Source organism: Scyliorhinus canicula, chromosome 1 (assembly GCF_902713615.1).
Source record: "Scyliorhinus canicula chromosome 1, sScyCan1.1, whole genome shotgun sequence".
NCBI lineage: Eukaryota > Metazoa > Chordata > Chondrichthyes > Carcharhiniformes > Scyliorhinidae > Scyliorhinus > Scyliorhinus canicula.
Genome location: NC_052146.1, coordinates 110,728,759 through 110,749,839, shown reverse-complemented (window position 1 = coordinate 110,749,839; position 21,081 = coordinate 110,728,759). Strand labels below are relative to the sequence as shown.

The 21,081-nt window shown below is 51.9% G+C and overlaps 1 protein-coding gene across 4 annotated transcripts in view; it reads right to left on the bottom strand.

The window, feature by feature from the left end:
• Positions 1 to 21,081, bottom strand: part of LOC119966211 (synaptotagmin-like protein 2) — a 164,340-nt gene that overhangs the window by 87,083 nt on the left and 56,176 nt on the right. For all 4 annotated transcript variants that reach the window (XM_038797565.1, XM_038797550.1, XM_038797571.1 and 1 more), the window contains exons 4-5: positions 14,554 to 14,731; positions 7,116 to 7,176 (exon numbers count right to left, since the gene is read on the bottom strand). In XM_038797565.1, coding sequence (XP_038653493.1) covers positions 7,116 to 7,176; positions 14,554 to 14,731 — 239 coding nt within the window. The remainder of the gene's footprint in view (positions 1 to 7,115; positions 7,177 to 14,553; positions 14,732 to 21,081) is intronic.

The window sequence follows — 21,081 nt, the reverse complement described above, 5'->3', positions numbered from 1 at the left end:
TAGCCTCGTCCTATGTGAACTGGTGAGTTTGTTGCCCTCCAGGCGTGCATGACCCTTGCCGCTGCCTGTCCCCCATCCTCCAGCTCCTCCTGTGGCTCCTCCCCAGGCTCAGCCTCCAGCACCTACCGGTCCACGTGCTCCTCAGACGAGGCCACATGCCCCTCCTCCTCCAGCATGTCGCCCCACTGCTGTGCCAGGTTGTGGTGGACACAGCAGACGACCACAAAGTGGGAGACCCTCTGTGGGGCGTACTGCAGGACAGAGCAGTTCAGGAATCGGAACTGCATTTTGAGCAGTCCGTTGTGCCTCTCAATGACAGAATTGGGTCTCTGCTTCAGTATCAGGCTTCCGTACCAGTGTCATCAGCCAGAACCTCAGCGGGTCCCCCAAGACCCAAGCCGTCATCCTGGGGTGGTCCTTGAAGATGCAAGGGATCACCATGTGCCCAGGATGTAGCTGTTTTGGATGGCCCCTGGGTAGCATGCACACAAGTGCATGATTCGGAGGTGGTGGTCATACACAATCTGAACATTCAGGGAGTGGAACCCCTTCCTGCTAATAAAGGACGCTCCCTGATGCCCCTGTGCACACAAGGCGACATGCATGCCATCTATTGCCCCTGGGCCTGGGATATCCAGGTGATGGCAGAGAATCCTGTAGCCTGAGTTCTTGGTGGGCCTGGTCCAGCTCAAAGGTGACGTATTTGGATGCCCAGGCATACACGGTATCCATGACCTCCCTGATGCACCTTGAGAAATGCCGCACAGGTCCCCGCTCAAACCCTGGAATGAGCTGGTTGCATAAATGTTCAGGGCTATGGTGACCTTCATGGCCACCGGGAGCGGGTGTTCTCTGTAGTGGTCTGTATATTTGTTGGTATGTAAGGGGTAAACATTTATAAGTAAGTGCTGGACAAGAACTAGTTGGCAACACCAGATCTATGTATATAAGTTACACTCAGAGGAGATTCCCACCTCTTTGTATCAGGAGTGATTGGTGAGCAGAGTGTTAGAGATATAGCTTAGCGAGCAGGTGTAGTTAAACATTATATATACTTATTTATCTAATCTTCAGTTGTAGTTGTAGAAGAGTGAACAAACTGAGTTATTTACAATCGTTACTCAATCAAAAGTATTTGCTTAATTTGAAGACTGAGTTTTATTCAACATCAACCGTCAGACATTCTGGGAGTAAGGAAAAGACCAACAAGATATTACTATAGCGTAATATAACATCCTTCTCCTCCACGGGGTTGCCTTGTCCATGAGGAGACAGGTGCCTCACTGTCTCTTTGTTGAAAGAGAGTCTCTTGCGGCACATACTGCACTTCATCTCCTCGAAAGACCAACGACGCCTGTACACCTAGGGCCTCCCCATCTGGGTCCCTCCTCAGCCTGATAGGTGGCTGGGTCCTACGTCGTCAGTGCTGCCGTTTTCTCCAGCATCTGCCAACCTCGCTGCCACCAGCAATGCGAGGGCAACCTCTGCGGGATCCACACCAGCAAACATTTTTAATGAGGAAGGAATTGGAGAAGGAGAAGGACCCTGAAATCCCATAAGCCCCGCCCCCAACCCTTACCGTGATTGTCTCACCTTCTCTCAGAGTGCCCTCCAGTGGGCAAGTTGTGCTGGTAAACCTCGCTCTGCACACTCACCCCCAGCCACATCAGAAGCCCCTAGACCCCAGAGCATAAGGGAGACCATGTTCAGGTGCCCTCCCTGATGCACATAGTTACCCTTTGGCAGTGAGAGGATCCTCGGTGCTGTAGGCATGATCTTCAGTATTCAGGCTTTAAAGTTTCCTTGAGATGCTATGCACTAATCATCCTCTGGGGCATGGCATGTGTACCCTGGAGTAGGCACTTGAGAGTTGAGGAATGTGAAGTGCTATCACAACGAACAAGGCTAATTCATCATTTGCAATACCCTTCAGCTGTGAAGCTAGAGGCTGCTCACAGTCAAATGGAGTAACATTGACTTTCAGCATTGAAGGCACAGCAAGGCTCTATCTTGGAAGTGTTTGGTGAGACAGACCGACTGCAGCTTGCCCCTCCACAACATTTAAAGATGGCTTGTAGGCCTCACTAATACAAAGCCCCAGACCCACTCGGCTCAGGGATCACCCCGGACCTGGAATACTTCAGCCCCCCCCCCCACCGTCCAAGCCCAACCCCAACCCCCTTGATTTTGGTCTTACCCGCTATTCCCGTACCAGCCTCCCTGGACAGGCGTCGGAATGTGGCGACTAGGGGCTTTTCACAGTAACTTCATTGAAGCCTACTCGTGACAATAAGCGATTTTCATTTTTCATTTCATTATTTACCCGGCACGCCCAGGCCTGCTGAAGCCAATGGAGTTTTGAATGGCCCATTGCCCCTCATCTATGGGATGGTTAATTTCCGCTCATGAACTTTTTCCAAGCCCACTCTGAACCCTTTCCATCCTCCTAAAATGCAGAGGCCAGAACTGGACACAAAACTCTGGTACAGGCTCCACTTTCTCAACATGCCTTCACCACCTTCAACAATGGGTGCACACATACTCTCAGGTCTCTCTCTCTCTTCCTGCATACTTTTACAATTGTCACCTTTAGACTACATTCCCTTTCCTCATTCTTCCGACCAAAATCTATCACTTCATACTTCTCTTCATTAGAATACAGCTATCGGATATTCATCCAGTAAACTAGCCCTCTATGTCCTATTGAAGTATATATGATCCTCTTCACAGTTCACAATACTTCCAAATTTTGTCACTTACAAATTTTGAAACTGTCTCTTGTACACCCAAATCTAGATCTAATATATATCAAGAAAAGCAGTAGCCCTGGGTACTCCACTATTAATTTCCTCTCGTCTGACAAAAACTACTCTCGGTTTCCTGTCACTTTGCTACTAATATTTTTTATTTTTTTTAAAATAATTTTTATTAGAATTTTTTACAGAAAATATAAAAATATAACAACAAGTATAGCAAAAAGCAATAATATGCAACTAACAGCCCCATAACGCCCACAATTCCCCCCATACCGTAACATCAAAAACCCGCCATGTCATTGATCCAGGTCTCCACGCTTGGGGGCCTCGCATCCTTCCATTGTAGCAAAATCCTTCGCCAGGCTACTAGGGACGCAAAGTCCAGCACACCGGCCTCTTTCGCCTCCTGCACTCCCGGCTCTACCCCAACCCCAAAGATCGTGAGTCCCCATCCTGGCTTGACCCTGGATCCCACCACCCTTGACACTGTCCTCGCCACCCCCTTCCAGAACTCCTCCAATGCCGGGCATGCCCAGAACATATGGGCATGGTTCGCTGGACTCCCCGAGCACCTGACACACCTATCTTCACCCCCAAAGAACCTACTCATCCTCGTCCCAGTCATGTGGGCCCTATGCAGCACCTTGAATTGGATGAGGCTAAGCCGCGCACACGAGGAGGAAGAATTTACCCTCCCCAGGGCATCAGCCCATGTCCCGTCTTCGATCTGTTCCCCCAGTTCCCCCTCCCACTTCATTTTCAGCTCCTCTACTGACGCCTCTTCCACCTCCTGCATAAGCTTGTAGATATCGGATATCTTCCCCTCCCCGACCCAGACCCCCGAGAGCACCCTGTCACTTCACTCCCCTCGCGGGGGAGCGCAGGGAGTCCCTCCACCTGCTGTCTAGCAAATGCCTTTATCTGCAGATATCTAAACATGTTTCCCGGCGGGAGCCCAAATTTCTCCTCCAACTCCCCCAGGCTCGCAAACCTTCCGTCGATAAACAGGTCCCTCAGCTGTCTAATGCCCGCTCTATACCATCCCTGAAATCCCCCATCCATGTTCCCCGGGACGAACCTATGGTTCCCCCTTAACGGAGCCTCCATCGAGCCCCCCACTTCTCCCCTATGTCGCCTCCACTGCCCCCAAATCTTGAGGGTAGCCGCCACCACCGGACTCGTGGTATACCTTGTGGGAGGGAGCGGCCACGGCGCCGTTACCAGGGCCCCCAAGCTTGTATCCTCACAGGACGCTCTCTCCATCCGTTTCCATGCTGCCCCCTCCCCCTCCATCACCCACTTACGCACCATCGACACATTGGCCGCCCAGTAGTACCCCGAGAGGTTGGGCAACGGCAGCCCCCCCCCATCTCTACTCCGCTCCAAGAAGACCCTCTTCACCCTCGGGGTGCCATGCGCCCAAACAAATCCCATGATGCTGCTGGTCACCCTTTTAAAAAAGGCCCTAGGGATAAAGATGGGCAAGCACTGGAAGAGGAACAAGAACCTCGGGGAGAACCGTCATTTTGACGGATTGCACTCTGCCCGCCAGCGATAGCGGCACCATGTCCCACCTTTTAAATTCCTCCTCCATCTGTTCCACTAGTCTGGTGAAGTTAAGCTTATGAAGAGTCCCCCAACTCCTGGCCACCTGCACCCCCAGGTATCTGAAACTCTTCACTTCCCTCCTGAAGGGGAGCCTCCCAATTCCCTCCTCCTGATCTCCTGGGTGCACTACAAATACCTCGCTCTTTCCTAAGTTCAGCTTATAGCCCGAGAAGCCCCCAAATTCCGCTAACAGCTCCATCACCCCCGGCATTCCCCCCTCTGGGTCCGCCACATATAACAGCAGGTCGTCCGCATACAGCGATACCCGGTGCTCCTCCCCACCCCGCACCAGACCCCTCCATTTCCCTGACTCCCTCAATGCCATGGCCAGCGGTTCAATCGCCAGTGCAAAGAGCAGGGGGGACAGGGGACACCCCTGCCTGGTCCCACGATAAAGCCTAAAATACTCCGATCTCCTTCCATTTGTGACTACACTCGCCATCGGCGCCGCGTAAAGCAGCCTCACCCATTTGATGAATCCCTCCCCAAATCCAAACCTCTCCAGCACCTCCCACAGGTACCCCCACTCAACTCTATCAAACGCTTTCTCTGCGTCCAGCGCCACCACTATCTCCGCCTCCCCCTCCATTGCCGGCATCATAATAACATTGAGCAGTCTCCGCACATTCGTGTTGAGCTGCCGCCCCTTGACAAATCCTGTCTGATCTTCATGAATTACCTCTGGCACACAATCCTCTATCCTGGTAGCCAGGATGCTACTAATATTTTTAATCCACGCATCTTCTTTACTGTTGTAGCACTGCTTCACCCGATGTCTATGTATTTACATTATGTATTTATTGTATGTCCTATGTTTTTCATGCGTGCAATGATCTGCCTGGACTGTACTTTTCACTATCCTCGGTACACGTGACATTAAATCTAAATCAAGCCAAAACGGGATTGAACTCTGCTGACAAAGTCTTTTAGAAGTCCTTATGCACCACACCAACCATACTGCTCGAACTGAACCTCTCCATTAGAAACATAGAAAATAGGCGCAGGAGTAGGCCATTCGGCCCTTCGAGCCTGCACCACAGTTCAATATGATCATTGCTGATCATGCAAATTCAGTATCCCACTCCAGCTTTCTCTCCATACCCCTTAATCCCTTTAGCTGCAAGGGCCATGTCCAATGATGATATGAATCCCCTCTTGAATATTTCCAACGAACTGGCCCCAACAGCTGTCTGTGGTAGAGAATTCCACAACTTCACAACTCTCTTCCTCATCTCAGTCCTGAATTGCTTATTCTTAGGCTATGACTCCTAGTCCTGGACGTTCCCAATATCGTGAACATTCTTCCGGCATCTAGCCTGTCCAGTCCCATCAGGATTTTATATGTTTCTGTGAGATCCCCTCTCATTCTTCTAAACTCCAGTGAGTACAAGCCCAGTCGATCCAGTCTTTCTTCATGTCAGTCCTGCCATCCCGGGAATTAGTCTGGTGAACCTTCGCTGGACACCCTCAATAGCAAGAATGGCCTTCCTCCAACTAGGAGCACCATGATGAAAAGATAATTTGTCTCACAAGGGTACTGCTACTGGTAGGGAACAAGTGGAGCTGTTCTTTAAAGTTAAACCCACAAAAATTAGCAAATATTGTCCTTCTCATTATCTAACCTTATCAACCAGCAGGGCACTAATGTGCAGTTAACTCCCATGCGCCAGTCAGAGGTGCCGGTGCATGCTGCTCACTGGCACCACTCACTGGCAGAGAACATGCTCTTGAATTTCCAGTTATGGACAACACCAGCTCCCCATGGTGCTGTGCTTACCATCTATTAACAATACATATTGTTTTATTGATAAGTATTAGAGCCTCCGTGTATAAACAGCTTGCAGGCCTTCCCAGAGTGTGAGGCAAATACCACTGGCCTACTCTGAAGGAGCAGCTGGTCTTAACTAGTTCAATTTGCCTGATAACTAAGGCTGTCAACTCTGGGTTGAAGTATTTCTGGAAGCTTGTGTCATCAAAAAACTCAGTCAAGTTTGTTGAACATCCTTAAACAAATATCTGTGCTGGTTTTCCTTAACTAGTCCAATTGACTGTTAATTTTGTCTGCAGTCTTTCCTACCACTCAGGTTCTTCTGACTGACCGGATTTATCCACACACTCTTTTGAACAAGTTGCAATTCTCCATTCTAAAAAGGATTGGGAGATTATGGCCTGTCCCTCTGTAATTTCTACCCTTATTTCCATCAGCAACCTCAGATGTATCCCATCTGGTGTTGGTGACACATCAACTCTAAATACAGTCAGCTTTTCTAACACCTCTTTTTCAGTTGTTAACCCAGCCAGTGTCACAACAATTTCCTATTTTACTATGACTTTGGCAATATCTTCCCCTTTGCTACGTTGCAACACTTAATTCTGCAACCAGCAGAAATGCTTTCTCTGCATCTAACTTTTCAGTTTCACACTAATATTTTAAATCTCCAATCTAATTATCCCTTCATCAAATAAATTCCAGGCAGAACGACACTGGTTTGCGTGATACCTGCACAATTAATGAGCTGGTGTTGTGGAAAGGGAACCTTTATATGTCTCAATTGGCACTGCTAGCCACAGTTTATTTAGCAGTGTCAACTCATGATTATTATCCGATTATAGTGTATTTACAAATAAAATATCTCTATTTGGGAACCTTTAACTAGATGTAAAAGTGTGCCTCGGTGATAATTAACCCAAATCCAAAATTGGGACACAAGTATGTTTCAAAAATTAGCTTTAACCACTTAATGAACTGACCTGGGTGTTGGCGGGTAATGTTTCCTCTTTTGAATTCACACTGCATTTGTTGTCAACCAACCTGTAAAATGTCAATGCAAGAATGATTAATGCAGATAAACTTCACCTCCACACACCACCCCCCCCCCACTCCCCTTCACCCCCCTCCATACTCACATTCACCCCCCCCCCAACTCACAATCAACCCCACATCCTCCCCACACTCACCGTCACCCCCCTCCATACTCACCTTCACCACCCCCCCCCCAACTCACAATCAACCCCACATCCTCCCCACACTCACCTTCACCCCCCTCCATACTCACCTTCACCCCCCACACTCACCTTCAACCCCACATCCCCCCCACACTCACCTTCAACCCCACATCCACCCACACTCACCTTCACCCCCCCCAACACTCACCTTCCCCCTCACACTCACCTTCAACCCCACACTCACCTTCAACCCCACATCCCCCCCACACTCACCTTCACCCCCCCAACACTCACCTTCAACCCCACATCCCCCCCACACTCACCTTCAACCCCACATCCCCCCCACACTCACCTTCACCCCCCCAACACTCACCTTCCCCCTCACACTCACCTTCAACCCCACACTCACCTTCAACCCCACATCCCCCCACACTCACCTTCACCCCCCCAACACTCACCTTCAACCCCACATCCCCCCCACACTCACCTTCAACCCCACATCCCCCCCACATTCACCTTCACCCCCCCAACACTCACCTTCCCCCTCACACTCACCTTCAACCCCACACACACCTTCAACCCCACACACACCTTCAACCCCACACACACCTTCAACCCCACACACACCTTCAACCCCACACACACCTTCAACCCCCACATTCCCCCACTCAACTCCCCCCCCACACTCACCTTCACCCTCACACCCCCCCACTCACCTTCACCCCCCCATGCTCACCTTCACCCCACATCCCCCCCACACTCACCTTCAACCCCACATCCCCCCCCCACACTCACCTTCACCCCCCAATGCTCACCTTCAACCCCACATCCCCCCCACACTCACCTTCAACCCCACATCCCCCCAAACTCACCTTCACTCTCACATCCCCCCCCACCCACTTTCACCCCCCCCCCATGCTCACCTTCAGCCCCACATCCCCCCCACACTCACCTTCAACCCCACATCCCCCCACACTCACCTTCACCCCCCCTCCATACTCACCTTCACCCCCCCAAAACTCACCTTCCCCCTTACACTCACCTTCACCCCCACATCCCCCCCACTCACCTTCAGCCCCACACTCACCTTCAACCCCCACATCCCCCCACACTCACCTCCCCCCACACTCACCTTCAGCCCCACACTCACCTTCAACCCCCACATCCCCCCACACTCACCTTCAACCCCACATCCCCGCACACTCACCTTCAACCCCACATCCCCCCCCCCACACTCACCTTCAACCCCACATCCCCCCCACACTCACCTTCAACCCCACATCCCCCCCACACTCACCTTCAACCCCACATCCCCCCCACACTCACCTTCAACCCCACATCCCCCCCACACTCACCTTCACCCTCACATCCCCCCCACTCACCTTCACCCCCACATCCCCCCCCACTCACCTTCAACCCCACATCCCCCCCACACTCACCTTCAACCCCACATCCCCCCCACACTCACCTTCAACCCACATCCCCCCCACACTCACCTTCACCCCCACATCCCCCCACACTCACCTTCAACCCCACATCCCCCCCACACTCACCTTCACCCCCACACATCCCCCCCACACACCTTCACCCCCACATCCCCCCCCACATCCCCCCACACTCACCTTCACCCCCACATCCCCCCACACTCACCTTCACCCTCACATCCCCCCCACACTCACCTTCACCCCCACACTCACCTTCACCCCCACACTGACCTTCACCCCCACACTCACCTCCACCCCCACACTCACCTCCACCCCCACACTCACCTCCACCCCCACACTCACCTCCACCCCCACACTCACCTTCAGATCCCCACACCCCCACACTCACCTTCACCCTCACACTCATCTTAAACCCCTACTTCCACCCCCACATACACTCACCCTCAACCCCCACACACCCCTTCAACCACACATCACCATTCACCTTCAAACCCCACATCCACCCCCCAACACACTCACCCCCACACACAAACTTTCACCCACCCACTCACTCACATCCGCCCCCGCACTCACATTCAACCCCACATCCCCCCACACTCACCTTCACCCCCCCCACGCTCACTTTCAACCCCACATCCCCCCCACTCACCTTCACCACCACATCCCCCCTACACTCACCTTCAACCCCACATCCCCCCGCACTCACCGTCACCCTCACATCCCCCCCACACTCACCTTCAACCCCACATCCCCCCACACTCACCTGCAACCCTCACATCCCCCCACTCACCTTCACCCGCCCACACTCACCGTCACCCTCACACTCACCTTCACCCCCACACATCCCCCCCACACTCACCTTCACCCCACATCCCCCCCCCACATCCCCCCACACTCACCTTCACCCCCACATCCCCCCACATCCCCCCGCACTCACCGTCACCCTCACATCCCCCCCCACACTCACCTTCAACCCCACATCCCCCCACACTCACCTGCACCCTCACATCCCCCCACTCACCTTCACCCGCCCACACTCACCGTCACCCTCACACTCACCTTCCCCCCCACATCCCCCCCACACTCACCTTCAACCCCACATCCCCCCCATACTCACCTTCAACCCCACATCCCCCCCACACTCACCTTCAACCCCACACACACCTTCAACCCCCACATCCCCCCACTCAACTCCCCCCCACACTCACCTTATTCGCACCCCCCTCCATACTCACCTTCCCCCTCCCATCCCCCCCACACTCACCTTCAGCCCCACATCCCCCCCCCTCACCTTCACCCACACACTCACCTTCACCCCCACACTCACCTTCAACCCCACACTCACCTTCACCCCCACACTCACCTTCACCCCCACATCCCCCCACACTCACCTTCAGCCCCACATCCCCCCCCCTCACCTTCACCCACACACTCACCTTCACCCCCACACTCACCTTCAACCCCACACTCACCTTCACCCCCACATCCACCCACACTCACCTTCACCCCCACATCCCCCCCACACTCACCTTCACCCCCACATCCCCCCCACACTCACCTTCACCCCCACATCCACCCACACTCACCTTCACCCCCCACATCCCCCCCACACTCACCTTCACCCCCACATCCCCCCCACACTCACCTTCACCCCCACATCCCCCCACACTCACCTTCAACCCCACATCCCCCCCACACTCACCTTCACCCCCACATCCCCCCCACACTCACCTTCACCCCCACATCCCCCCCACACTCACCATCACCCCCACACTCACCATCACCCCCACATCCCCCCACACTCACCTTCAACCCCACACTCACCTTCACCCCCACACTCACCTTCACCCCCACATCCCCCCACACTCACCTTCACCCCCACATCCCCCCCACACTCACCTTCACCCCCACATCCCCCCCCCACACTCACCTTCACGCCCACATCCCCCGCACACTCACCTTCACCCCCACATCCCCCCCCCCACACTCACCTTCACGCCCACATCCCCCGCACACTCACCTTCACCCCCACATCCCCCCCACACTCACCTTCACCCCCACATCCCCCCCACACTCACCATCACCCCCACATCCCCCCCACACTCACCTTCACCCCCACATCCCCCCACACTCACCTTCACCCCCACATCCCCCCCACACTCACCATCACCCCCACACTCACCTTCACCCCCCACATCCCCCCACACTCACCTTGAACCCCACATCCCCCCCACACTCACCTTCAACCCCACATGCCCCCCACACTCACCTTCACCCCACATCCCCCCTACACTCACCTTCAACCCCACATCCCCCCCACACTCACCTTCACCCCCCGATGCTCACCTTCAACCCCACATCCCCCCCCCACACTCACCTTCAACCCCACATCCCCCCCACACTCACCTTCACCCCCCCACACCCCCCCACACTCAACTTCAACCCCACATCCCCCCCACACTCACCTTCACCCCCCCACATCCCCCCACACTCACCTTCAACCCCACATCCCCCCCACACTCACCTTCACCCTCCCACATCACCCCCACACTCATCTTCAACCCCACATCCCCCCCCACACTCACCTTCACCCTCACACCCCCCCACACTCACCTTCACCCTCACATCCCCCCACACTCACCTTCAACTCCCACATCCCCCCACACTCACCTTCAACCCCACATCCCCCCCACACTCACCTCCCCCCCAAACACACCTTCCCCTCACATCACCCCCACACTCACCTTCAACCCCACATCCCCCCCCCCACACTCACCTTCACCCTCACATCCGCCCCCGCACTCACCTTCGCCACCACACTCACCTTCACCCCCACACTCACCTTCACCACCACATCCCCCTACACTCACCTTCACCCTCACATCCCCCCCCCACACTCACCTTCACCCCCCCCCACACTCACCTTCACCCCCCCACACTCACCGTCACCCTCACACTCACCTTCCCCCCCACATCCCCCCCACACTCACCTTCAACCCCACATCCCCCCCACACTCACCTTCAACCCCACATCCCCCCCACACTCACCTTCAAACCCACATCCCCCCCCACTCACCTTCAACCCCACATCCCCCCCACACTCACCTTCAACCCCACACTCGCCTTCAACCCCACATCCCCCCACACTCACCTTCAACCCCACATCCCCCCCACACTCACCTTCACCCCCACATCCCCCCCACACTCACCTCCCCCCCAAACTCACCTTCACCACCACATCCCCCCTACACTCACCTTCAACCCCAAATACCCCCACACTCACATTCTCCCCCACATCCCCCCCCACACTCACCTTCAACCCCACATCCCCCCAACACTCACCTTGAACCCCACATCCCCCCCCCACACTCACCTTCAACCCCACATCCCCCAACACTCACCTTCAACCCCACACTCACCTTCACATCCCCCCACACTCACCTTGAACCCCACATCCCCCCACTCACCTTCACCCCCCCACACTCACCGTCACCCTCACACTCACCTTCACCCCCACACTCACCTTCACATCCCCCCACACTCACCTTCAACCCCACATCCCCCCACTCACCTTCACCCCCCCACACTCACCGTCACCCTCACACTCACCTTCACCCCCACACTCACCTTCACATCCCCCCACACTCACCTTCAACCCCACATCCCCCCCACACTCGCCTTCAACCCCACACTCGCCTTCAACCCCACATCCCCCCCACACTCACCTTCAACCCCACATCCCCCCACACTCACCTTCAACCCTCACACTCACCTTCACCCCCACATCCCCCCCCCCACTCACCTCCCCCCACACTCACCTTCACCCCCACACTCACCTTCACCCCCACACTCACCTTCACCCCACACTCACCTTCACCCCCACACTCACCTTCACTCCCACACTCACCTTCACCCCCACACTGACCTTCACCCCCACACTCACCTCCACCCCCACACTCACCTCCACCCCCACACTCACCTCCACCCCCACACTCACCTTCAGATCCCCACACCCCCACACTCACCTTCACCCTCACACTCATCTTAAACCCCTACTTCCACCCCCACATACACTCACCCTCAATCCCCACACACCCCTTCAACCACACATCACCATTCACCTTCAAACCCCACATCCACCCCCCAACACACTCACCCCCACACACAAACTTTCACCCCCCCCCACTCACTCACCCTCACCCCCCACTCACTCACCCTCACCCCCCCCCACTCACTCACCCTCACCCCCCCCCCCCCCCACTCCCCCCACACACATACACACACTCACCCTTGGATGGCAGCAAGATGTATGAGAGATTGAGTCAATTAGGATTATAGTCGCTGGAGTTTAGAAGAATGAAGGGTGATGTCATTAATTTCTAGCAGGACTGGACAGATTAGATGCAGGAAGGATGTTTCCGATGGCAGGGGTCACGGTCTGGAACCAGGGGTCACGGTCTAAACATGCAGGGTAAACCATTTGGTACTGAGCTAAGTGGAAACCTCTTCACCCAGAGTGGTAAACCTATGGAATTCTCTACTACAGGAAAGTCGAGGCCAAAACATGGTACGTTTTCAAAAAGGAGTTAGATTTGCTCTTGGGTTTAAAAGGATCAAAGGATATGGGAGGAAGGCAGGAACAGGTTACTGAGTTGGATGATCAGCCATGATTATAATGAATGGCGGAGCAGGCTCCAAGAACCAAATGACCTACTCCTGCTCCCATTTTCTTTGTTTCTATGTTTTTACTAATGTTACTTTGAATAATAAATTCTTAACTTTGTATAGTATCTGTATTCCCAATTGTTGTGATCGAAAGCAAGGACTCCACACGTAGCCAGATAGATAGGATAGAACAAGGTTTATTCTGCTACTCCACAATACAATAACTAACTACTCCACTCCCCTCTGCGTCCTCTTCCCAGACCTGCTCCCAGGTCGGGGTTTATATCCTGAGGGGGCTCCTCCAATTGGGAGGAAGCTCCGCCCCCAATCACCTGGGAAGTTTGTATTTTAAGGTGTAGGAGGGGAATCTGATACAATGTAGTGTCATGGGAGTGTCCTTTTAAGAAATGTGTGTCATATCACATTACTTCAATTATGTCATTCTGGGCTGTGGCACTGGGTTTTACTTTTGTTTACACAGTTGGTAGCTGGATGTCTCTTGTCTCTGTTTGTTTAACATGTTAATATGGGGTATTTATGTTTGTAGTTTATAAAAATGCTTACTGTGTGTGTTTATAGAAATAATAACTGAATTTGTAGAATAAACTTTGTTTTTGATTAAAAGTGCTTAAGGCCTCTGTTGAATAATACCTGAAAGGCAGGCCCTTGTGCTCATCATAACCAAAATCAATAAACAGTTGTAGGTCAGGTGAACTCCATGATATACTTTGGAGTTTTCTAAACCCTGGCCCATAACAGTAGGTTCTGACCCTTTAGGGGGTTGTAACACCAATGTTTAACATTTTAATCTTTCAGTTGAAATATATTATCGGCTAACAAAATCACACAAATCAGAAGGTCATGTCTGAAAAACCTAGATAACTGCGGGACCCCAGGTTCACTCTGCAAAGATGTTTTTTTTTTCTTCTTCGGTATCTCTAGTTCAGGCTGAGTCACTTGTAATTTTCTGACACCAACAACAGTCTTTACAAAATAAAATAAACTGAACTTCAAAACACTTTAATGTCAGAAGGAGAAGTTCAGAAAACCTTCTACTTGACCAGGAAAACAAAAAGGTACACCAACATTTCTACATTTGGGGTCAGGACACACATTTAGGACACTCTTTGTACCTCTTATGAATTTCTGACTGTTGACAGTCTGCTTCAACCATTTCTGTATTTGCCTCCTCAGGACTGACTCTATTGGTTATAGTACAATCCACATTATCTTGCTGTTCTTGCTCTTGATCCTCTTGCTCATTAATAATGACTTCCTTGTTATTAATTGTCACCTTTTTCTGCCTTTCACCTGTGAACAACACAAAAACATTATTACAACAAACTAAAAATTGAATCCAAATGCTGATCCTTCATTTAACAGCAGCTTTTGAGTTATGGAATGAGAAGCTGCATAGCGTGGTTAGGTTTGATTCCGGTTCCATGCAAGTCACACAGAGCCATTTTAGTTTTTGTGGGTGGAAGAATCTAGGCAACCACCCAAAAAGATTCATTGGAAACCTTTCATTGCTGTATCTGCCATCATCTTCGAGTATAACATATGATGCACAGCATACACACTGCAGTAATTCATAAAATGGTTCCTTTGCAAGTGGCAAATATCACCCACCTTGTTCTTTTTGTCAAATAATTATAGTCCGCACAAATAAATTCAAACAAGGAGCAGCAAATTTACACAGCACATGAAAGGGATTTTGCTCGTCAACAACAACAACTTGCTTTTAAATGACACCTTATTATAATAAATGTCCGACTTCTGGTGGCGGCCATGGTTGTGAGCAGTCGCGCATTTGGTGGCTCCCGTTCAAGGCAGTGGTTTTGGACCTTTTCTCAGCTAACGGACGGACTTGTTGAGAAAAGACTCAGGAGTGGTCCCGCCATTGGATGGAGTTGTGGACCAGGAGTGGTTTTAAAAGAAAGGAGCAGTTGCGAGTTGTACCTGCGACACAGAGGAAGATGGTGGAAGGTGAGGGTCCAGCCCTAACGTCTCAATGGTCGATGAAGCCGCTGGTGGACATCTTGAACGAGAAGTTCACCCAGCAGAGGAAGGAGACTTGAGGACCTGGCAAAGACAGTGGACCCGATTAATGCGGGGATCGATTGCCTAGAAACAAGGCTGGAGGCTCAGAGCCACGCGATCCAGAGGGTGGAGAAGATGGTGGGGGTGGATGAGAAACAGCACACCTCGATGGCAGCCGAGTTGGGGGTTGATGCGCAATACTCAGAGGCAGCTGCAGGAGAAGGTGGAGGATTTGGAGAACCGGTCCCGGAGGCAAACCCGAGATTGTGGGGCTGCTGGGGGACAGCGAGGGAGTGGACACTGGCTCGTACGTGGCTCGGATCTTTGAGAAGTTGTTGGGAGAGGGGGCCTTTGAATGACCCTTGGAGGCAAGACCATTCAGCTATAACTCAATTGACGTTCCTGAAGTCTAATTACTCATGCAAGGGGAAGAGGTGGCGTGGACTAGTAAACCAGAGACCCAGAGTAATGCTCTCAGGACACAGGTTCAAATCCCATCACGGCGGATGGTGAAATTTGAATTCAGTAAAGATCTGGAATTATAAATCTAATGATGACCATAAAACCATTGTCAATTGTCATTAAAATTGTCAATTAGTTAAGGAAACCTGCTGTCATCACCTGGTCTGGCCTACATCTGACTCCAGATCCACACCAATGTGGCTGACTCTTAACTGTCCCTCGAGGGCAATTCAGGATGGGCAATAAATGCTGGCACAGCCTGCGATGCCCACGTCCCTTGGAAGAATAAAAAAAGTTATGTCCACTCAAGTGCCACTTTGGGTGTGTGAGTGCTATTGTTTGCTCTTCAGCAGTTAACCTTTGGCACACTGACTTCCAGAATTACTGACTGCCGTGGTATGCCTACACCATTGTCTGGCTGAGAAAACAAATACATTCCCTTAGATAGTTGGCAAAGACTCACTGCTCAAGTACAGCCCTTGGCTGTGTGCTGAAATTCATTTGACAATTTCCCCCATCGACCAGGTTGACCGCAAGCCTTGGAGTGAAGCTTGGGAAGCTTCAGGCGATGAATGGGCAAAGAGTCGTTCTGAAGAGACAGAAGCTAACCACCTCTCTTTTTGACACTACAGTGAGAACATATGAAACATGGAGCCTTGTGAACTCACAGTCATTCTTCCTGCTCATAGGCAGGAGAGAAGAAGACACCAATGAAGGATCCTGGCTTGCCAAAGGTGAAGAGGAAGGGGTGGCAGGATCTGCTTCCATCACAGAGGATGAAGCCCAGAGAGCCATCACTCCGCGTCCCCTTTTGGAACCCCAAAACTGCAGTAGGGCAGTTGCGAAGGGCCAGAGGGGCAGTGTATGAGGACAGGGAGCAGGCAGCAGGATGCTGGCCCAACAACTCAGGAAGCAGGAGGGAGATTGGAAGGGTGAAGGACGGTAGGGGTGGAGTGTGGAGTAGTATTGGACCTGGTGGGGGTAAACAGGGTATTCCGGAGTTTTATAGGAGGCTTTATAAATCAGAGCCCCCGGGTACACTGAGGAAGAATTCAGAATGTCCAATTCACCTAACAGCACGTCTTTCAGGACTTGTGGGAGGAAACCCATGCAGACACAGGGAGAACGTGCAAAATCCGCACAAATAGTGACCCAAGCCGGGAATCGAACCTGGGAACCTGGCGATGTGAAGTAAGAGTGCTAAACACTGTGCTACCATGCCGCCCTAGAGGGATTTCAAGAGGTGGGATGTGCTCCCATTGTCATTGGAGGGGCGGGTGCAGTCCGTGAAGATGACGGAACTCACGAGGTTTCTATTCGTGCTCCAGAACCTTTCGATTTTTATTTCAAAGGCCTTCTTTAATGAGATCAATACATTGATCTCCAGGTTTGTGTGGGCGGGAAAGCCACTCGGGTGAAGGTGCTGTTGGAGCGGGAACATGTGGCGTGGGGAAGGCAGGCTGGCCTTGCCAAATTTAATGAACTATTACTGGGCAGCAAATACAGCCATGTAAGGAAGTGGGTATTGGGGGAGGGGTCGGAATGGGAGCAGATGAAGGCAGTGTAAGGGCACTAGCTTGGGAACATTGACGGTGCCTCTGCTGTTCTCGCTGGCCAGATACTCCACAAATCAGTAATGGTGGCGGCCCTGAGGGTGTGGGGACAATGGCAGCAGCACCTGAGGCTGGATGGGGCCTCAATTTGGGCTCAGATTTGTGGGAATCACAGGTTTGTTCCGGGGGGGCTGGATGCGGGGTTCTGGGGGTGCCAGCAGGGCCAAAAAAAATAAATAAAAAAATAAAAATAAAAAAATCAAGCAAATTGATCGAGACCTGTTTGTGGCGGCAGCGTTTTGAGCTTGGAGGGGTTGGTGGAGGAGTATGTCCTGCCCAGCAAGAATGGGTTCAGGTTCGGGATTATGTGAGGAAGCATGTGCCGTCCTTTCCTGACCTGCCACCCCCGGGGTTGCTGGAAGAAGTGGTGTCAAAAACAGATTTAGTGAAGGCAGAGTGGCAGAGATTTACAAAGAATTAATAGACTGGGAGGGCGCCCTGATAGGAGAAGTTAAACGGAAGTGGGAGGAAGAGTTGGGGAGGGTACTGGATGCTGGGTTATGGGAGGAGGTTCTGAGGAGGGTGAATGCATCCTCCACGTGTGCTAGGCAAAGCCTAATCCAATTTAAAGTAATCCACAGGGTGCATATGACAGTGGCCAGAATGAGCAGGATTTTTGAGTCGGTGGAGGGTAGGTGTGTGTGGTGCACGGGTCAGCCCGTGAACCATGTCCACATGTTTTGGACCTGTCTGAACCTGGAGGGATTTTGGCTGGGGTTCCCTGACATGATGTCTGAAGGCGGAGGGTGAAGGTGGCAATTTTTGGAGTGTCAGAAGACCCGGGAGTCCAGGGGGTGAGAGAAACCCGGGGGTTAGAGGAGCCGATGTTTTGGCCTTTGCCTCTCTGTTAGCCCAGAGACGGATCTTGTTGGGATGGAGGGACCCGGAGCCACTTAACCCAGAGGTGTGGGAGAGCGACCTCGTGGAATTCGTTAGGTTGGCCAGCGTGGGCCTCGATGCAAGAGAAAGAGACGCGAGTGAGTGAGAAAGAGGGGGGAAAGAGTATGCGCATGGGGGGGGAAAAAGTGAGAGAGTGCGTGAGAGTTGGCTTAGAGTGCGCATGAGAGATGATGGAGGAGGGAAGAGTGCGTGAGAGATGGGGAAAAAGAGTGCGTGAGAGATGGGGGAAAAGAGTGCGTGAGAGATGGGGGAAAGAGTGCGTGAGAGATGGGTTAGGAGGGTTTGTGAGTTGCGAGGTGGGGGGGAAGTGTGTGAGAGATGGAGGGAGAATGTGTGGGGGTGTGAGTGTGTGAGAAAGGAGGACGTATGTGAGAGAGGAACTTGAGTGTGTGGGGGGAGTTGACTGTGTTGGGGGGGGTTACTGTGTGCGAGTGGGGCTGAGTGAATGTGGGAGGGGATATGCGTGAAAGAGAGGGAGACGTGTATGAGTGAGGAAGGAAGACGTGAGTGTGTTTGTGTGTGAGAGAGAGGGAAATATATGCATGTATGAGAGAAAGGAAAATGTATGTGTGCGCGTGAGAGGGAGATGGAGAAGTGTGTGTGTGTGAGCGAGAGGCGTGTGTGTCCGATATAAGTATCAGTTTTCCAGCAACACTCTTCCCATTAAAATGAAGAAAGGTAAGATTTAAATACATTCTTAATAAGGAAACTTTTTAGATTACCCACTCAGGAAATGGATACTATTCCTGGGATTAATGTGAAGGGACCATGTAGGGTGAATGTATCTGTGACCGTGTGCTTCTTCCTAATATATACGTAGATGTACCGGTAGCTAGAAAAGACTTGTTTAGTTTTGATTTCTGTGGGGCCTCGGTTTGGGCACCGATCTTCGGGAATCATAGGTTTGCTCCAGGGGGAGAAGCTTCTCAAGCTTGGAGGTGTTGATGGAGGAATTGGAGTTGCCCGCCAGGAATGGGTTCCAGTATTTGCAGGCCAGGGATTTTGTCCGGAAGCAGGTACTGTCCTTTCCACATCTGCCGCCCCAGGGGCTACAGGACAAGGTGGTGTCAAAGACAGGGATAGGGGAGGGTAAAGTGTCAGAAATATTTAAGGAGTTGTTGGATTTGGAGGGTGCCCCGATAGGGGTAGTGAAGCGCAAGTGGGAGGAAGAGTTGGTGAGGGAGGTGGAGGCTGGGGTGTGGGTGTGGCTTTGAGAAGAGTGAACTTGTTGAGCATCCTTATTGTGTGCCAGGCTTAGCCTTATTCAGTTCAAAGTGGTCCACAGGGCACATATGACTGTGGCATGGATGAGTAGGTTTTTTGAAGGGGTGGAGGATGGATGTGGGCAGTCACGTGAGTGAGTGAGAAAGAGGGGGGAAAGAGTATGTGCATGGTGGGCCTACGAATCATGTCCACATGGTTTGGGGCTGTCCGAAGCTTGGGGGATTCTGGCAGGGGTTTGCTGACATTATGTGGGAGGTCAAGGGTGGAGGTGGTCCCGAGTTCCGAAGTGCGATCTTTGGAGTGTCAGATGTTCCTGGGGTTCAAGGGGCGAGAGAGGCCAATGTTTAGGCCTCTGCCCCCCCGGTAGCCCGAGATGGATCATATTGGAATAGTAGGACTTGGGGCCAGAAAAAAACAGGGGTTTGAGTGAGTGACCTGGCAGAGATCCTCAGGCTGGAAAAGATTAAGTTCACCTTGAGGGGGTCAGTGGAGGGGTTTGCCCGGACATGGCAGCCGTTCATCGACTTCTTCAAAATCAGTTAAGATGTCTGCACTGGCCGGGGTGGATTGTTTTGTTTTATGGTTCTGTTTGAGGTGTGTATATGTGCCTCAATAAAATATATATTTTTTAAAATTTTGATTTCTGTTTCCGCACCTATTTTGTGGCAAAAAAAAGGGGCGTCAACTTTCTGAGAATACGTGGGGTTCCCTGACGCACTTGAGAGGTCACCAGCACATCCACAGCTGGAGAAGCTTGGGAAACCTTGATCTAGTATATCCTCTCTATTTAGAACTGTATCATCATCCTTAATAAATATAGCCAAATTCTCTTCCCTTTGTTCCTCTTCTCAAATACTCACGAATACTTGATAACTAGGAATGATTAAAAAAAAATATTTCTGGCCGTGTGTGCAAGCCATGACTGAGTTAAAGAAATCACATCATAATCCCATCAGTGGGATGTGTGCCTGTCGTTCACCAACCTCATTAGTTATATGAGGGACATTAACATTTGTGCAATTTAACACTTCCTTCCTCGAATCGTTTTTATTTTCCTCATTCCTGTCCCTGAAACTTTTCAGATATTTCTAATTTTACTGCTGCTCTGTCCTCTGATCCCATTTCTGGTGCCAGGGTTTGATTCTTGCTGCATTGCTCCAGCAGTTGTCACTATCCCTGCTATTTAAAATATGCATGCCCTCGTTGCTCCTGAATCGGATGCGCAGAGACAAGAGAATACACGGCTCTGCCAACCCAACCTTTAAAATTCACTTCCAGGACCTCAGATTTTCAGTCGTGGTTGGGGGTCAGTCCAAAGGTGTGCTGGGCAGAAAGCTGGTTCAAAATAAAAAAAACATTGAAACATTTCTTAGGGCAGCAGGGTAGCATGGTGGTTAGCATAAATGCTTCACAGCTCCAGGG